This window comes from Bos javanicus, chromosome 22 (genome assembly GCF_032452875.1).
Source record: "Bos javanicus breed banteng chromosome 22, ARS-OSU_banteng_1.0, whole genome shotgun sequence".
NCBI classification, from domain to species: Eukaryota; Metazoa; Chordata; class Mammalia; order Artiodactyla; family Bovidae; genus Bos; species Bos javanicus.
In genome coordinates, this window is record NC_083889.1 from 48,088,582 (window position 1) to 48,104,939 (window position 16,358).

The 16,358-nt window shown below is 52.7% G+C and overlaps 1 protein-coding gene across 2 annotated transcripts in view; it reads left to right on the plus strand.

The window, feature by feature from the left end:
- Positions 1-15,909, plus strand: part of STIMATE (STIM activating enhancer) — a 54,130-nt gene extending 38,221 nt beyond the window's left edge. Inside the window, exons 4-8 of one of the 2 annotated variants that reach the window (XM_061396704.1) lie at positions 2,593-2,714; positions 7,793-7,905; positions 8,914-8,991; positions 9,773-9,922; positions 12,171-15,909. In XM_061396704.1, coding sequence (XP_061252688.1) covers positions 2,593-2,714; positions 7,793-7,905; positions 8,914-8,991; positions 9,773-9,922; positions 12,171-12,287 — 580 coding nt within the window. In that variant the 3' untranslated portion in view covers positions 12,288-15,909. Of the gene's footprint in view, positions 1-2,592; positions 2,715-7,792; positions 7,906-8,913; positions 9,923-12,170 lie in introns of those variants that run through there. The other variant, XM_061396703.1, reaches the window with a different exon arrangement.
- The last annotated feature ends 449 nt before the right edge of the window (positions 15,910-16,358 follow it).

The following is a 16,358-nucleotide window of genomic DNA, read 5'->3' on the forward strand; positions in this document are numbered from 1 at the left end:
AGAGCAGGCTGGAGGGCTGGTGAGTCCCTTGCCAAAAGATTTAGCATATATTTAAGACCATCTTGACTAGAAGATTCCTTTAAGCTTCTCTTGTTTGGTGACAGTATGCAATTCTGAGATTTAGTCCAAGTCCAGGCTCAGAAGGAAGTTGTAAAGTCTTCCCTCCCCAGGGTTTTTCCTGAAGACCTGTATAGGTTCTCATCTGTTTGGGTGTAGTCCCAAAGCAGGGGACTGGAAGGGGGATCATCTGTAGGGGAGTTGGTTAGGAAAAGGCCTGGTCCTTCCAGTCCCCGAGCCCAGCAGCAAGCTTGTGTCATCCTCTGGTAAACCATCTTGGTTGGCTGAGATACACTGAGAGCCAGCTGCTCACCCTGGAGGCCTTGGGGTGAGGAACCCTATCTCCTGGTCCCACTGTGGTCATTGTGGGTCGTTGACAAACTGAATCACAGCCAGGATGGAGAAGGGGATGTTAGCTGCTGACAAATCTCAGGTGCTCAGCCAGAGGAGGAGAGGCCCAAAATGGAGTTAGGTGTTGTGGAAAGAGCCCTTGGCTGGGAAGCCACACTGTCGAAAGGTGGCTCAACTTCTCTGTTTCTTCATCCAGATCCCCAGGATCAGTGCGAAGGTTTCATGAGGTGATGGGTACAGGCACCATTGTAAGCCACTGGGGCACTTATCAATCAGAGGATATTGTCGTTAGAGCTTAGGAAAGATGTGGAGCTCCAGCAGTTGCTCGAGGAGCTGTTGGGGAGAGACTGGGCAGGCAGAGCAGGAGAGCACGCACCTGGCCTGTGGAAGAGTGAGTGCCAGAGTGGGATCTGTTCCAGCCCTGCCATTCTTGCTTTGCCCTGTGACTCTTCATAGATGGGGGAAGAGTTGGGCTGGACCTCGGCCATCTTGGGTTTTTGCATATCTACAAGGGAAACCAGTCAGTTCAGGGAGAGGAGAACTTAAAAACAAAGGAGGACGAGGCTCCCGATGGCAACAAGGGTTCCCTGTGCTGGGGGTACTGTTCTGGGTGGGAGTTTGGTCCTTGTGATATCTCAGGGGCTAGCATTCTAACAGACATCTGTGTAACACCTACTATGTGGCAGACTCTGTTCACCTATATTGACTCATTGGATCCTCATAACAGCCCTGCAATATGGATATTTTGATTATCCTCAGTTTACAGTTAGAGAATTGAAGCAGAGAGATTTTTATAACTTAATCGAGTTCACACAGCTCAAGGGTGATGGAGTGGGAATTTGAACCCAGCCAGTCTGGTCTGAGGCCCACAGGATACCCTGTTGGCTGCCAGTCTCGCCTGTGTTGAGGGGAGGGTCTAGAGCTTCCTGTCTGTGTTCCCAAGGTCTGGTACACAGTAGGCTGGAATCAGTGTTGGTGAGGGAATGAATGAAATAATACATACATCTGTGTCAAGTACTCTTGATATTTTCAGGATGGGTCCCAGATGTCAGAACCGCTTGAAACCAGTGTGGTCTAAGCATGAGGGCAGCGTTAGCCTAGGGCCAGAGCTCAGTGTGACCTTGGACAAACTGCTTGGGAAGCAGTCAATATGCCGTCTCTAGTCTCTGGTCTGAGAGTGACCCCTTGTGATTTTAAAGAGGAAAGGCAGGCAGGAGGAAAAGGCCGTTGTCCCCTCCCTCTGGTTCTCCCGCCGCCCCAGGGCACTGGTTCCAATGTGCTCCCTTGGGTTTCAGAGTACTGCACGTGTTATTGAGGCCAGGCCTTGGGGCAGGGGCGTGGGGCTGCGTAAGTATCTCAAGCCTCTCAACTTGGAAATGCCGCAGTTAGTCTGTAGTATCTGCAGCTTCTCTGGGGGTTTCCAAGCTATGTGGCATCCAGGAGGGCACCTGACGCCATGACTGCTTGTCTCCTGTTCTGTCTAGAGAGCTGGGGCCTGTGTTCGGGGCCCTCAGGGGAGGGCTAGTGGGCAAGGGGCCAAGTGAGGGAAGAGGTGTGTGTCGGACAGATAGAAGCAGAGCCCACAAGAACAAGAGGTCAGGGTGGGCGTGGTCTTCTGACCTTCTCTGCTTCCTGCATCATCTTGCCCTTTCCGTAGGTGTTCGCTAGGGCTTGCCTCCGTGGCAGGCCCTGAAGCATAGGGATGAGCGAGGGCACATGGCCTTGACCTTTCTGGTCTGAGAAACCCTAGAGGCCATTTCCTACCCTGCTCTGTGCAGCAGCCCTGTCTCAGGGCCTTGGGAGGGCTGGGCCTTCACGGAGTGAGCAGTCGTGGAACAAACTATTTTTATCGATTAAGTTCTATTTTCCTACCAGCCTCGTGGCTGCTCCCAGTCACTCTCTCCCAGTCTCTGTTTGGCAGGAATACTTGAGGTCTTTTGAGTCTCTTGTCGCTCTCCCACCTTCCTTGAGCAGGGCACTGTCCTAGGGTAGGAGGCCTTCCTGGGCTCCCTGAAGTGACCCCTACAGCCTCCCCCGCATGGAGGCTCCCCCTCCCAGAGCAGGGCCAGACAAGCCCGGGTCCCCAGCCTTGACCTTGACCCAGGAAGCACATGAGGCCTGGCTCCCTGGTGGCTGCTCCCCAGGTGGTGCTTCCTGATGGTGCGCCGTGTCCTCTCCTCACAGGTACCTCATCAACTTCCTCCTGGATGCCACCGTGGGCATGCTCCTCATCTACGTGGGTGTGCGCGCCGTCAGCGTCCTGGTGGAATGGCAGCAGTGGGAGTCCCTGCGTTTTGGCGAATACGGTAATGTAGCACGGACACCGGACGGGGGTGTAGAGGGGTCGTCCTGGAGGGGCTCTGCTCCTTACCCTGTACAGCCCTCCAGGCCGCTGGGTTGGAGAAGGTTCAGGAGCGGTGGCTGTGTCCTCTGTGTGGTGGAAAGGCTGGTTCTGGAGCCTGAGCTCCATCCTCCTATGTGAGGCAGGTGGGTAGGTGCCTGCTTCACTGCCAAGTCCCCAGCCTTGCTGGCAGGAGCCATAGGGTTCACCCTCAAGACAGGGAGGGGGCAGGGCCTTCCTCCAGCAGAGGGCACCAGCAGCCCTACCTGTGGGGCTGTAAGGCCACCTTCCTCCGCCATGCTTCCCACTGGCCTGCCTTGCTGGAGAGACAGGGGTGGCTCTCAGTTTGGGAGCTGCTCTTTTTTCTGCTACATGTCCATACTTGTCCTGTCACTGGGCCATTCCACTACTGGAGCTCACAAGGTCAGGACTGGAGTGTCTATCCCCAACCCCAGGGCCAATTCACCTTGTCATCACCTGACCGTGGGTTGGCCCCCGACCTGGTATCCCGCAGGTACAGTCGCCAGGGACAGTAGGGGCATCCTCCCTCACAGAGACAGAGCCTAGAACAGGTGGCCTGTGGATACTGGCACAGTGTTGACCCACTCCATCTTGTCAGACCGTGGGGATACAGTGTTGGTAGGAAGCTGCCCTCATGCTGGCTCCAAGTGCACACGGGGTACCTTTTACTTACTACCCCCAGAGAAAGAGCTGGATGTGGCTTCAGGGGCTGCTGGTAAGAGGGGCTTCTTTGATCCTTGCCCCGCTCTGGGGATCCACCTCTCTCCCACCTTCACAGGGGGCCCTGCTGTCTGTGGCCAGGAGCTCCCATTCATGGGCACGGCATCAGTGGAGCCTTTGTCGTGTGGGGCACATGGGCCAAGATGGGGAGGACCCACAAGAGACTGGCATTTAAAGGGAGAGCCAGTTCGTGGAGCTGGCCGTGAGTGCCTGGGGTATTTCTAGAAATCTTAAGTAATTGTTTGTCTCCATTGACGGGAGGTGAGCTCAGGGGAGGGCTTTTCTTAGCCTTGTTACTTGACGCCTGATGAGTCACTGACTTAAGATAGTGTCCGACACACAGCGGGTGCCCCTGTGGCTCGGGGTCTTCCCTGTGGAGAAGCTCCAAATCATTGATTCCTTAGAATGGAGGACAGAAGTGGACCACGCGCACATGGACCAAAGTGGCGTCATCCTCATTTATAGGATGGGCACCCACAGGGGTTGAGTGACGCTCACCCAGGCAGTGCACAGCTTGGAGGGCCTCTTGGCTGCTACACGGGGATACCCGATCTTCCCACCAGCTCCAGGAACAGTGCTCTGCTGATCGTCTCTGCTGTTAAGATCCCTCCTGGAAGCCAGGACTCTCAAGTCAGCTGTAGCTGAGCGGCGCTAGGGAGAGCTGCTCATACCCAGTCATGCTGCTCAGTGGCCTGGGAGTGGACACCAGGCCAGGTCCCGACACGGGGGCCATTATGGTTGCACCTGTTCCCAGTGTGTTCTGTTTGCATCCCTAAGAGAGATGGAAAGAAGGTGGCAGTGGTTGTTTGAGCCTCTTGTTTCTGTGCCACCTTCCTCTACCCACATGCCCAACCCCTGCCCTTGGGTCATCCCACCCCCTGCGCCTTTGGGAACCAGAGTCCTCAAGCCAGGGTGTTTCCAGGTGAAGCTGCCATTTATCGAGGAGCATCTGGGTCCTCCCTGCCCAGGCAGAGGAAGGATAGTGGCTATTCTCAGTTACCTGGTTCCTGTTGTTATTGTTTTCTTTTGCTGCTGTAACAAATTACTGCAAAATTATTGGCTTCAGTTCAGTTCAGTCACTCAGTCGTGTCCGACTCTTTGCGACCCCATGAATCACAGCACGCCAGGCCTCCCTGTCCATCACCAACTCCCAGAGTTCACTCAGACTCACATCCATCGAGTCAGTGATGCCATCCAGCCATCTCATCCTCTGTCGTCCCCTTCTCCTCCTGCCCCCAATCCCTCCCAGCATCAGAGTCTTTTCCAATGAGTCAAGTCTTCGCATGAGGTGGCCAAAGTACTGGAGTTTCAGCTTTAGCATGTTTTCTTTTGCTGCTGTAACAAATTACTACAAAATTATTGGCTTAAAACAGCACAAATATATTATTTTACAGTCTGTAGTGGAGAAGTCTGACAAAGGGTCTCATGGACTAAAGCCAGATTGTCAGCAGGACTAGTTCCTTCTGGAGTCTCTACAAGGAGAACCCGTTTCCTGGCCTTATCCAGATTCTGGACAGTGACTGTATTTCTTAGCTTGTAGCCACTTCATTCATTTTCAGGGCCAGTAACCACAGGTTGAGTGCTTCCAAGTGGCACAGTGGTAAAGAATCCTCCTGCAATGCAGGAGACCTGAGTTCGATAACTGGATCAGGAAGATCCCCTGGAGTAGGAAATGGTAACCCACTCCAGTATTCTTACCTGGAAAATCCCATGGACAGAGGACACTGGCTGGCTAGAGTCCATGGGGTCACAAAGAGTTGGACACGACTGAGCAACTGATCATACATACACACAACTGCTGGTTGAGTTCTTCTCATATTATATCTCTCTGGCCTTTCACACCTTCTCCACTCTTAAGTGCCCTTGTGATTACTGGGCCACCTGGATAGGCCAGGATGCTCTCCCCATCTTAGGTTAGCCACTGTTATTGCACTTGCAGCCTCAACTCCCCTCTGCACAGTAGTTGCATAATCTCAGGTTCTGGGGGTTAGGGTGTGGACATTATTCTCCCTACTGTACCTGTTAACTGGCCTGTCCACTTGAGGCAGTAGTTCCAAGTAGGGCTCAGAGCTCTCTTCTTAGGCTAGTGAAGGAGAGGGGCTTGTTTTCTGGGTATTCCTGTGGTCCCTAGAAAAGAAGGTGAACTTACTAAGAAAAACATGGGATGTGGGGAATAGACCACGCAGCCCTGAGGGATAAGGCAAGGTACAGGGAGAGGTGGTGTCCGCAGTCTGAAGACTAGGCTGCTCTTCCCTAGACAGAATTCCTGGAAGCGGTCTGTGTCTCTCAGGCACCTGTTGCTTGGGCTTTGCTACCAGCCTCTGTCCCAGTCCTCCCTCTGGAAGCCTCTCTACATACAGATGAGTTCCATCCTTTTGGTCCCGTTCCCATGATTTATCCTGAGGAAATAATCTAGCAAAAACACCCAAGTACCTGAGGGTGTCCAGTGTGGTAATAAAAAGCAGGGCACACGAGAATGCCTGGCTTGTCTCTCCTTGAAAGATGAGGCTGTGGGGAATGCCAGAAAGACTCTCAGATAAAACAAATCAGAAAAACCAGCGCGTGTGCTGGTGGTTATGTGGCTATGTGCTGGATGCTCAGGGGACATGGTCTGTGACAGTGGGGTCACATGTGACTTTTCTTTTTTTGCTTTAAAACTTTCTTATTCAAGCATCTACATTGAAGGAAAAAAAGGCAGCTGCAGCTAAGGGGGGTGACTCTGAAACTCAGCAGTGAAATTCAGGGTGTAGTGTGAGGACAACAGGAGGAAAAGCATTTTCTTCTTCTGTTGCCATTAAGACTTAGAGCAAATGGGGTGAGCATGATGCAAGCAGATTTTTGTTTGATATTAAATTTGTTGCCACTTGTCTTGTTGACTTTTAAACACACTAGTCTCACTTCATTCGTCTGTCCTACCAGTGCTCTGTCTGACCGTCCCCCATTTCATTGAACAGTTTTTAGCCAAGTATTTTGAGCTGCTGTTTTTGAGAACTTTCCTCAATAACGTCAGATAGTTTACCGAAAGGATTACAAAACTCCAGTAAAAATCTAGGAGAGATTGCGCTTCTGAAATGGCTTTTTGGCTCAGATGTGTCTTACCCAGAAGTGAGAGTAAATAGGACACCGCAGGAGACGCACTGAGGTCTTTCTGCATGTTTTCTGTGCACTTCTCCCGAGATTTTCCAGAAAAGGGAATGACCTGGGGTTGTATCCATTACGGCTATGGAAGGCTTCCCCTGGGGCTCCACCAAGCACAGCGGGTTGGCCTGGGGACTGCTGGCACCCACCCCCAGACAGGGATTTCTGCGGACACTGTGGAAACAGAAGCCAGAGACCCCTCGGGGGGCCTGGATCAGGGCCTTTGTCTCCCCTGAAGTTACTGTCCAGCCCCCTCCTGGCCACCGTGATCAAGCAGCTCCAGCAGGGCTTCCCGAGTGGCTGGGGCACACCCCCCTCCCCGCCTCCTGCCTCGGGTCTCCTGCGCTGAAGGTGTGTGGCTCCCCAGGGACCCATCTCATGGGTTCTCCCTGTCACTGAAGATGGAGGATGTTCACTGGAGGGGTCCTCCACCCTTCATCAAGTCCCTTTTGAATCATTCTGGAGGCGCTTGAGGGGCCAAGTGTCCCCCAGTACGGACTGCTGGCCTCTTCCGTTTCTCAAGCACAGTGACTGACGGGATCACAGACAGACGTTTGTCACAGCCTCCTTACCTGGGGGGCTTCTCTCTTTGTTTCCTTGTCCCCAGTCCAAGGTGTTTTGGGGTGCCCCTAGACAGAATCTGAATACCCCCCAGAGTCAGGTTTCTTACTTGCAGGGCTAAGGGCAGCAGAAAAGTGAGGGGGAGTGGGGAATGGCGGCGGAAGTGGGATAGGGGTGAGAGGCAAACAAAGAGGTTGTTTACTGCCTTCCTGATTCAGAAACCATAGCCCGTTCATGGATGGGGAGAGGATGGATAGCACCACAGCCGCTGGAAACATCAACAATGGATAATAATAGCAGTCTTGCTTAACACAGCTTCTGCTGCCAGTGGACAAAAAGAGCCAGCTTTTCTCAGCCCCAGCAATGGACACTTACTAACTTTAGTGCCTTGTAATTATATCTTAGAGTCTCTGAAAGAAAGGCCACTTTGGTATCTCCAAATTAGGAATTCTCTGATTTTTGTTTGTTTAAGACAAGCTGATTCTTGGAGCTCTGGAGGGCTCATTTAGGAGCTCGTGGGTTGGAGGCGGGGATCAGGGCTCATGGGAGCTGTGGGTGATGGGGGTGGAGGCGACTCAGTGACCAAGCCCTCTCTCCCTGCAGGAGACCCTCTGCAGTGTGGAGCCTGGGTTGGACAATGTGCCCTTTACATCGTGATCATGATTTTTGAAAAATCTGTCGTTTTCATCGTCCTCCTAATACTTCAGTGGAAGAAGGTTTGCCTCTTGTTCCGTTCTTTACCAACTCCTTGAGATGTCAAGGAAGACAGTATTCCCCCCTTCCCCAATCCCCACCCTAGCCCTGTTGGGAAACCAAATTGGTTTTCTTTTTAACTACATGAAGGTACCTGGATTTGGTCTGATGGGGCAGCTCCTGGCCACGTATCAAGAGCAGTAACTTGTCACTTTTTCATATAGCATCCTTCTACCTCCCTTATACACATCTGCTCTAGATTAAGCCTTGGACATATGTAAAGCCCATGAAGATACAGTCCCTGCCCTGCAGTTGCCTGCGTCATCAGGTAACTGTTAAGTGTTGTCAGCAGATGTTCTCTGCATCCGCAGGTGCCTCCTCATTCACCTCTCTTGGCCAGTGGTTTAATCAAGCCTTTTGGTGGCAAAGGCAGTGGTTGGTCATATGTTCCTGTGGTTCCTAACACTGCCCTCTGGCCCCAGGGCTGTGCAGATAAGACTCCACTGCCCACAGGAAACCAGCCAAAGTAGCTCAGATCTTTGGTTTTATTTGTGGCCGAGTTTTATTTTTTAAAAAAATAAACTAAGGCTTTTGGGAGCTGTTGTTGAGGAGGTGGTTGGGGTGCAGGATTTCCATTAGAAAGTGGTCGGCGCCTCATTGCTAGTATCTGTGATGACTGTCCACCAGCCTCACTCTTTCCAACTTGCTGAAGCCCACACTCTACCCTGTGCCAGCTTTGTAAAGTGCTTCAGCCTCCAGTCCCCCTACACTTCTCACTTCCACAGCAAGGGAAAGCTACTCAAGGATTACCTGCTCCTAGTGGGCTCCAAAGGGGTCCCTTGTTGGCAGTCAAGTCTGGGGACTGTGTGGCCCTGGGTGTGAGGTGCGGTTCTCATCAGGGCTCTGAGGGAAGTGTCTTAGCAAAGCCTCCTCTCAGGGCCTCATGGGCCATTTCCCTACCGCTCCCCACCCCCCCGGAAACTATCTTTGTGGTCTTCCCCCAACCTCACTAAGTCTGCTTCTCTTTACAGGTGGCCCTGTTGAATCCCATTGAAAACCCAGACTTGAAGCTGGCCATCGTCATGCTGATCGTCCCCTTCTTTGTCAATGTCAGTGCCTTATTGCATTTCATAACCTCTGTTTGCTCCATGCCTTCCCGTGTTCCTTTCAAAATTCTGACAGAGAAAACACCTTCTAGCACTTGGGTGCCTCCATGCAAGTATTTGCCAACTCTCATCCCCACCCCAGACCTAGAAACATCCGAATTACTTCCTCAACATGCAGATCCTGCTCCGGGGCCTCTGTGCAAAGTGGAGGGTCCTGGGATCTTTGTCGTGCCCTCCCTACCAGGGAACTGCCACATATGTAACAGTGACTTCTAGATTAAGACCGTTAGGAATGAAGACTGTCAGGAATTTTCCTGACCTCAGGGCTCCTAGAGAAACTTCCTGACCGCAGGGCTCCTAGAGAAACTTCCTGACTGCAGGGCTCCTAGAAAAACTCACAAGCACACTGGCTAGAAATTAGGAAATAAGAAAAGAAATGGCAAAGGAACCTGGGGCTGACAGATGTGGTAGGTGTGCCGACCAGCGACTCCGCTCAGGGGAGGATCCCCTACCAGGAGTCCAGAGACCTTGGCTCAGGCCCTGCTCTGCCGAGTGCATCAGTCATCAGCAAGAACCCCTTGCAGCAAAACTCTTAGAGGGCGCAGGGATTGGAAGTCTCTTCCTTCACTTCTGAGAGGGAGCAAGGGCCTGCATGATATCTTCCTCTCCCCAGTTCTTAATGCTGTGATCTGGAACGGGTCTGAGGAGGATGGGTGTGGGAGCTGCTTGCCTTTGCTTTCATAAGTGTGTTATCCCAAAGTGACCTGCATTTTTCTTCCCATAGGCTCTGATGTTTTGGGTAGTGGACAATTTCCTCATGAGAAAGGGAAGGACGAAAGCTAAGCTAGAAGAAAGAGGAGCCAACCAGGACTCAAGGAACGGGAGCAAGGTCCGCTACCGAAGGGCCGCGTCCCATGAGGAGTCAGAGTCTGAGGTAGGGCTAAGCCCTCGTGCCACTGACCCAGGAAGGGTCTGCTCTGTTCGAATGTGGCCGTCTCTTGAATGCTGAGTCACAGCCCCACTAGTGGGAGGGAGAGGAAGCTGACAGCTCCCGTCCAGCTGGGACCCATTCCTGCTGTCCCCTGGTCCTTCCTCAGGCTGGGAGCTGAAGCGTCTGGTGAGGGGTGGCCCTTTTCCAGCAGCCCCTCCATCGGTGGAGCAAGACAGGAAAGGGAGGAGAGGCACTGTTCCAGGGAAGCTGGCAAGGACTAGTGGGCGTGGTTGTCCTTTAAGCATCAAGGCGTTTGAATCCCTGCCCATCTCTCCAGAGCAAGGGAAGTGTTGGCTAAACTGACTGGAAACTTCTGTGGGGGTAGCTAGGCCTCCCAGGGAGAACCTCATCTCCCCTTATTTTCAGGTTTCCTAAGTTGAAACATTTGGACCTCAGGGAGATTGGTGGCCATAAATAGGAGCCAGGAGACAAGGTTGTATGTCCAAGGCAGGCCCGTAGGTGCATGGCACTATGGGTGTGGGTGACAGAAATGGCTGAGGATGTCTTCTCGGAGAGGCCTTCACACTTGTGGATGAGGTGACAGCCAGCCTGCATAGCCCATCTTAGCAGGCAGTGATATATTTTGAGATTGAAGTGAAGTGAAGTGAAAGTCGCTCAGTCGTGTCCAACTCTTTGTGACCCCACGGACTACATAGTCCATGGGATTCTCCAGGCCAGAATACTGGAGTTGGTAGCCTTTCCCTTCTCCAGGGGATCTTCCCAACCCAGGGATCAAACCCAGGTTTCCCGCATTGCAGGCAGATTCTTTACCAGCTGAGCCACAAAGGAAGCCCATTTTGAGATTGAGGCTTTGACAAAACCCTGTGAGAACTTGAAACAGTTGGTTTAGCCCCTTGGGGCATCCTGGAGAGTGCTTTGAAAACCACCTAGGTGGAAGACATCGGGGAAGCCTGCCTCTTCTCTAGCTGAAAGTGAAGTCGCTCAGTCGTGTCTGATTCTTTGTGACCCCATGGACACCAGGCTCCTCCATCCATGGGATTTTCTAGGCAAGAGTACTGGAGTGGGTTGCCATTTCCTTCTCCAGGGAACTTCCCAACCCAGGGATCGAACCCAGGTCTCCCACATTGTAGACAGACGCTTTATCGTCTGAGCCACCAGGGAAGTCGCCTCTTCTCTAGGCGTCCCCTCAAATCTTGATGAGGCCAGCCTGTCGGGTTGTAAGAACATGGTGAATGTTGTGAAGGACAAACAGCGTTTTAGGCAGAAGCAGCTGCTCCTGAGGCATCATGGTCCTGTGGTTTGGTGTTTGGGTAATAATGTGAAATTCACTGTGGCCAGAGTAGCATGTATTCCGGAGGGTAGGATAGCATGACAGGAAGTGGGTTATAGGCCAAGATCTGAGCTAACTGGGCTAGGTGGTTTGTGATCCAGAGCAAGGAATGGGCATGCGTTTGTACAGGTTATAGGGAGCCAGAGAGAGTGTTCGATCAGGGGACCAGGACTGGGGGCAGGAAGCCCTGCAGGGAGGGTAGTGAGAGCACCCTGCCCTGGAGGAGGATAAGCTTCCCCTGTACAGCTGTGCTCTGGGTCTCTCCATCTTGGCCTGGGCTGTCCCCATCCTTCCCCGATGCTCTGAGTCCTGAGCAGCCAGGCAGGTGGGCAGTGAATGTTGTCTGCTCCAGGTGCCCTAGCTGTGTGGCTGTGTTGTTCTAGGGGCTCAGAAGAGCAGAGGGCTCCTGTTTGTCTTCAGAAATTTGTGAGGTTGGCTCATAGCAGCCACTCTGAAATGGCCCTGCTGTGTGTGCCCCACAGGTGTTTTCCTTTCAAAAAGGGACTTTTCAGTACTCTTGTGCTATATTTGAACCAATTTCAAGGACCTGGGACTCCATATTGCCAACACTGGGCTTTTTTGGCCAGTGTGACCTAATGCAAAGTTTGCTCTGATGGTGGTTCGGTCCCAGCCGGAGGTTGTATGGAGAAGCAGGAGCAGCGAGGCATGTCCACTCAGCACTGGTGTTAGCACCTGTGGGGGTGCACGTGGTGTAAACAAGGTCGGGCGAGGGACAGCTCGTCTCACTCTGTAAAGGGGGACCTCCCCATCTCCCTCTGTTAATCAACTTGACACTTGAGGCCTCCTGGCCAGGTTGGCGTTCTAGACGGGGGTCCAGGGTGGCCAGGTGAAGAGGGCATCGCTGGCGGTGACTCAGGGCCATGCCTGTCCACCACTCAGATCCTGATCTCAGCCGATGACGAGATGGAGGAGTCGGACGTGGAGGAGGACCTCCGGAGACTGACGCCCCTGAAGCCTGCGAAGAAAAAGAAGCACCGCTTCGGGCTGCCTGTATGATGCATTCCCAAGCCAGGATCGGGTGGGGGCCCGCGGCCGGCCACCGGTCAGCCGAGGGTCGCTCGGCCGCGTCTTCCCTCCCCTCCTCTCTCTGCCCCTCTTCTACCTCCGCTCCTCCCGCGGCCTCGGCCGCTCCCAGATACTGTGACCCGGGGAGGGGGGGCCGCCGGCTCCACGTGGCAGCTGGAGGTCCCCTCTCAGTTGCACTACAAACACTGACCAAATATGCAAGCGAGGCGTTCTGTTTGTGTTGTCGTCCCGGTGGTGTTGCGAGGGACCCGGAAGCCCTGTCCCGCGTCTTGCCGTGTGGCCTTGAGGCTGAGGACTTACCTGCACGTGGACCGTGGGTGGAGCTTCTCGTCAGGGCTTCAGCGGGGAGTGTGAAGATGGAAAATGTTTGGGGGCTGAGTTACTCATTGACCAAGTTGGAGCTGTGACACTTTCTTACTCGAAATGGCTTTTGTAACTATTGATTTCTATGGCTGGTTTTATGAGCTGTCACAGTGTTAACGTTTTTTGAGTATGTGTTTATTTCCTATGGGACTAATGGGCAAAACATAGATTTTTAAGTCTTCCGTATGCTGTTGACTTTTATATGTTTAAGTTATATTTTCATACTATTGTATTTAAAAGCTCTTTTTTACCCCCAAAGAAATGGGTTTGTTTGCCTTTCATGGGACGTGAACTGGTGGGAGGAAAAAGTTGGGAGTTTTTTTATTTGGAATATCGTTAGGTAATCTGCGATCCGATGCGGTAAATAATTCCAGTAGGAAGGGAGGTGGGCCCTTATCTGAAATCAGCAAACCCAGTCAGTGGTTCTGTAGAGGTCAGGCCTGAGCAGGAGGCAGCTGGTCCAAATGTGGATCCAGGGCCTGTGAGGGTGAAACAGGCTCTGCCCAGAGCCCAGCAGCACTTGGCACTTACTTCAGCTGGCAAGTTAGAGTCTTGGTGAAATGTGACTGAAAAGGGAGCATAAGAGGATATTGTGTCCAGAGAAATTGAGACTCCAAGGCCACTCCTGTTTGTCCCCTGCATCTCTTCAGAACCTCCACATCTGAAGTTTAAAGCGCAGTCTTGGCCTCCCCGCCTCCCATGGTGCAAACTTCAGAGCCAGACTCTGGACCCACCTCTGGGAGCATCCTCTCAGGCTACCCCGTGCCTGTCAGCTTAGTGTTGCTCTACTCGTCTTATGCAGCAGTCTAGAGAACGCCTGTCTGACCATGAGATCCTGTTGTTTACATCCTCCAGAGCAGCAGGGTGGCTGGGCATGGGGCGGGGCAGGTGGAGGTGAGTGAGCTCGCTGTCTGCATCCACAGGCAGGACGAAGTGCTTCTTTCTAAACTTGTGGCCCCCACTCCTCAGAATGAGCATAGGCCCGGTGGCTTTGGGAGTCTGCTGCCCGGCAGTGGAATGGGCTGACCCAGGTACTTGCCTGCTGTGGGAGCAGCAAGGCAAAGCAGCCCGGTGTTTTGTCCCAGCCCAGGGTTGGCCGGAAAGTTTAGGAATAGAGAACTTCATGGCGAAGTTGCGAGCTGAAAGTGAGATCAGTGCAGGGAGCCCACACCACCCAGAACCTTCCTTTTAGACCTACATAACAATGTATTTCAGTCAAGCAGGTTGGGTCTGAATTGTGACATGTGAGCCACAGTGTTAAACCAGGCATCCTGGGTCTATCCTCTGCCTCCTGCAGTCCCACCTGTGTGGGTCGTAAGGGCACAAACTTTGGAGAGGACTTCTCAGCTGTCATTCTCTAAGAGTCCAGAAGCAGGAGGGCCAGAGGAACCTGGACCTGAACTGCCATGGGCGGCGATTCTGCTTGGGTGGGTGCCAGTGGCCACAGGAGAGGAAGGTGAGATTGCAGCCCATCTCCACTGTCCCTTCACCCTATTCTCATCCCATGCTCTTCCCTCTCCAACCTTCAGCTATGTTAGTGGGCAGCTCTGCACTGGGAAGACCAGGCCCGACTCTGGTCCTGGTAGGTGGTAGGCATTGCTGACTCGCCTTACTTTGTCCTCCCGTTGCCTTTCGTTTTTAATAACCTGTGGTCACAGCTGTTTCCTGCACCTCACTGAGCCCAGAATCTGAGCTTTTCTTTCAGTCTTCAGATCCTGATGTTTCCAAACTAGCAACAGTGGGCAGGAGACACACAGGCTGTGAAGGATAGAGACTGGGTTATACAGATCCCAGATGATCTGCTTATCCCAGTGCCTGCTGGGCAGTAGGTTTTGGGGACTAAGGTAGTGCGCAAGTGGTGGTTTCTCCCTGTATCCTGATTTTCAAAGGAGTTTAGTCTCTGAGTGGCAGTTGTGTGGTAGCTGGCTACCTAGGGCATGGACATTGACCAGAGTCTAGTTATACAGGGCATCGTTGGCATGCTTGGCCTTACCCTCTGTGCACACTCACACGCACAAAGTTTGTATCCCCCAGGAGTGCCTCCTGTGGTTACTGAGTTCTTTTCTGTGGTGCACTGTCCCGAGATAGTAGGTACGGTGGGCCATGGCCAGGACTTAATTCCCGGCTGGCCTCCCTCCCTGGGGTAAGCTTTCTCTCCAACTGCTCCAAGGTGCCTTATGAGGTGCAGCCCTTCACCTGCCCTAAGACAAGCGTTGTCATGTTTGAGACGCCACAGAACACCAGCTGGATGTTGTGCGCTGTCCATCTGGTTTGTCTGAATTTGGATCTCAGACAAAGGTGGACCCCATGCCACCTTTCATAGAAACTTGTAAGGCAAGGCCAGGAACAAGTTTCTTGTAACTGATGGAAGTAACCTGATGAAGTAGAATTGTCACATCTACCGTCTGAATGAAGGAGACCACCATTGCCCATTTTCCCTTTGGCTGCCAGTGGATGTTGTCAGTAGCAAGGAGGAATGTTGATGAGATCCCCGGCAACAGTGGCTTCTTGGTCTGTTCAGTCCAAAGGCCTACCATGTGAAGTCCCACTAATTAGCCTTCAGGCACGCTGGTGGCCTCCAGCCTCAAGCTTTAAATTGTGCCTCTTCCTGGCAACAAGGAGTCATGGGTTAATGTTGACCATGCCTGTAAAGGGAATATATGTAAAGGTTCAAATTCAAATTGTTTCTTCCCCTTGGCAGCGTGGGCCTAGAGGCTGCAGCCCAGAGTCCCCGACTGAAGGCTGCCCCAGGAGCCTGGAGGGAGCAGCAGGTGTCAGCATCTCACTCTGCCCTCCAGACGGCAATCCACTGGCCGTTTTGCAGCCAGGTGAACATTGATGACTCTGGGAACTTACCATCAGCCAGAGCAGCCACCCTGGAGGGTGCAAGGCTGGCCTTTAGAAGTGTCACACACTTCCAGCGAGGAGCAGAGAGCTGTCTGTTTTACCCTGCAAAACATTGGTAGCTCCAAGGAGCTTTGCTTGGGGGAGGGCCTTTGAGCTCCTGAGGGGGTGGGTGGGTTGTTTTAATTTGGTTTCTCTTTTCATGAAGTTTGTTAGGAGTCAGACCTATGTGAGCAAACCATGGCCTCCCAGTGGAGGTGGTTCAATTTGTGGTGTTATGAGTCACAGAAACACATTTTTGAAGTGAAAGGGAAGATGATGTACTTACACTGTAAAATGGTTTACAATAAAGTTCGACATCTTATTACAGTTTCTAAAAAAAGAAGCTATCACTCTTGTGGTTGGTTGTTGGTTGTGTGTTCTGTGGAGCTGAAACAGCTTAGTGGGGTCAAGAAAATGTCCCGAGTGAGTTAGAAAGTTCTTCCCAGAAAACAGGGTGAGAATGAATCTGACCTCTCCTCATGGCGGACGTGGGAGCCAAAACCTGCCGAGGGGAAAAAAACAAACACGCTCACGCCGTTTCGTCTTTCCTGCTAATGCGAGTGAAAGCTCCTCTGTCTCCCCCCGATCAGGAGTGTGTGGTGCCTTAGAGATGGGGTGTAAGGTGTGAACATCCCACATCCTTGTTCCTGAGGCTGCAGGGCTGGAAGGCAGGTGCCTCCCTGGGCAGCGCTGGCTGTGGAGGCAGAGCTGAAGTACCGGGAGCTGGCAGCACAGGCCAGGCCTGTCCTCAGTGCCTCTTGGTCCCTGTTTGGAGTCCTGGATTCGTGCCGG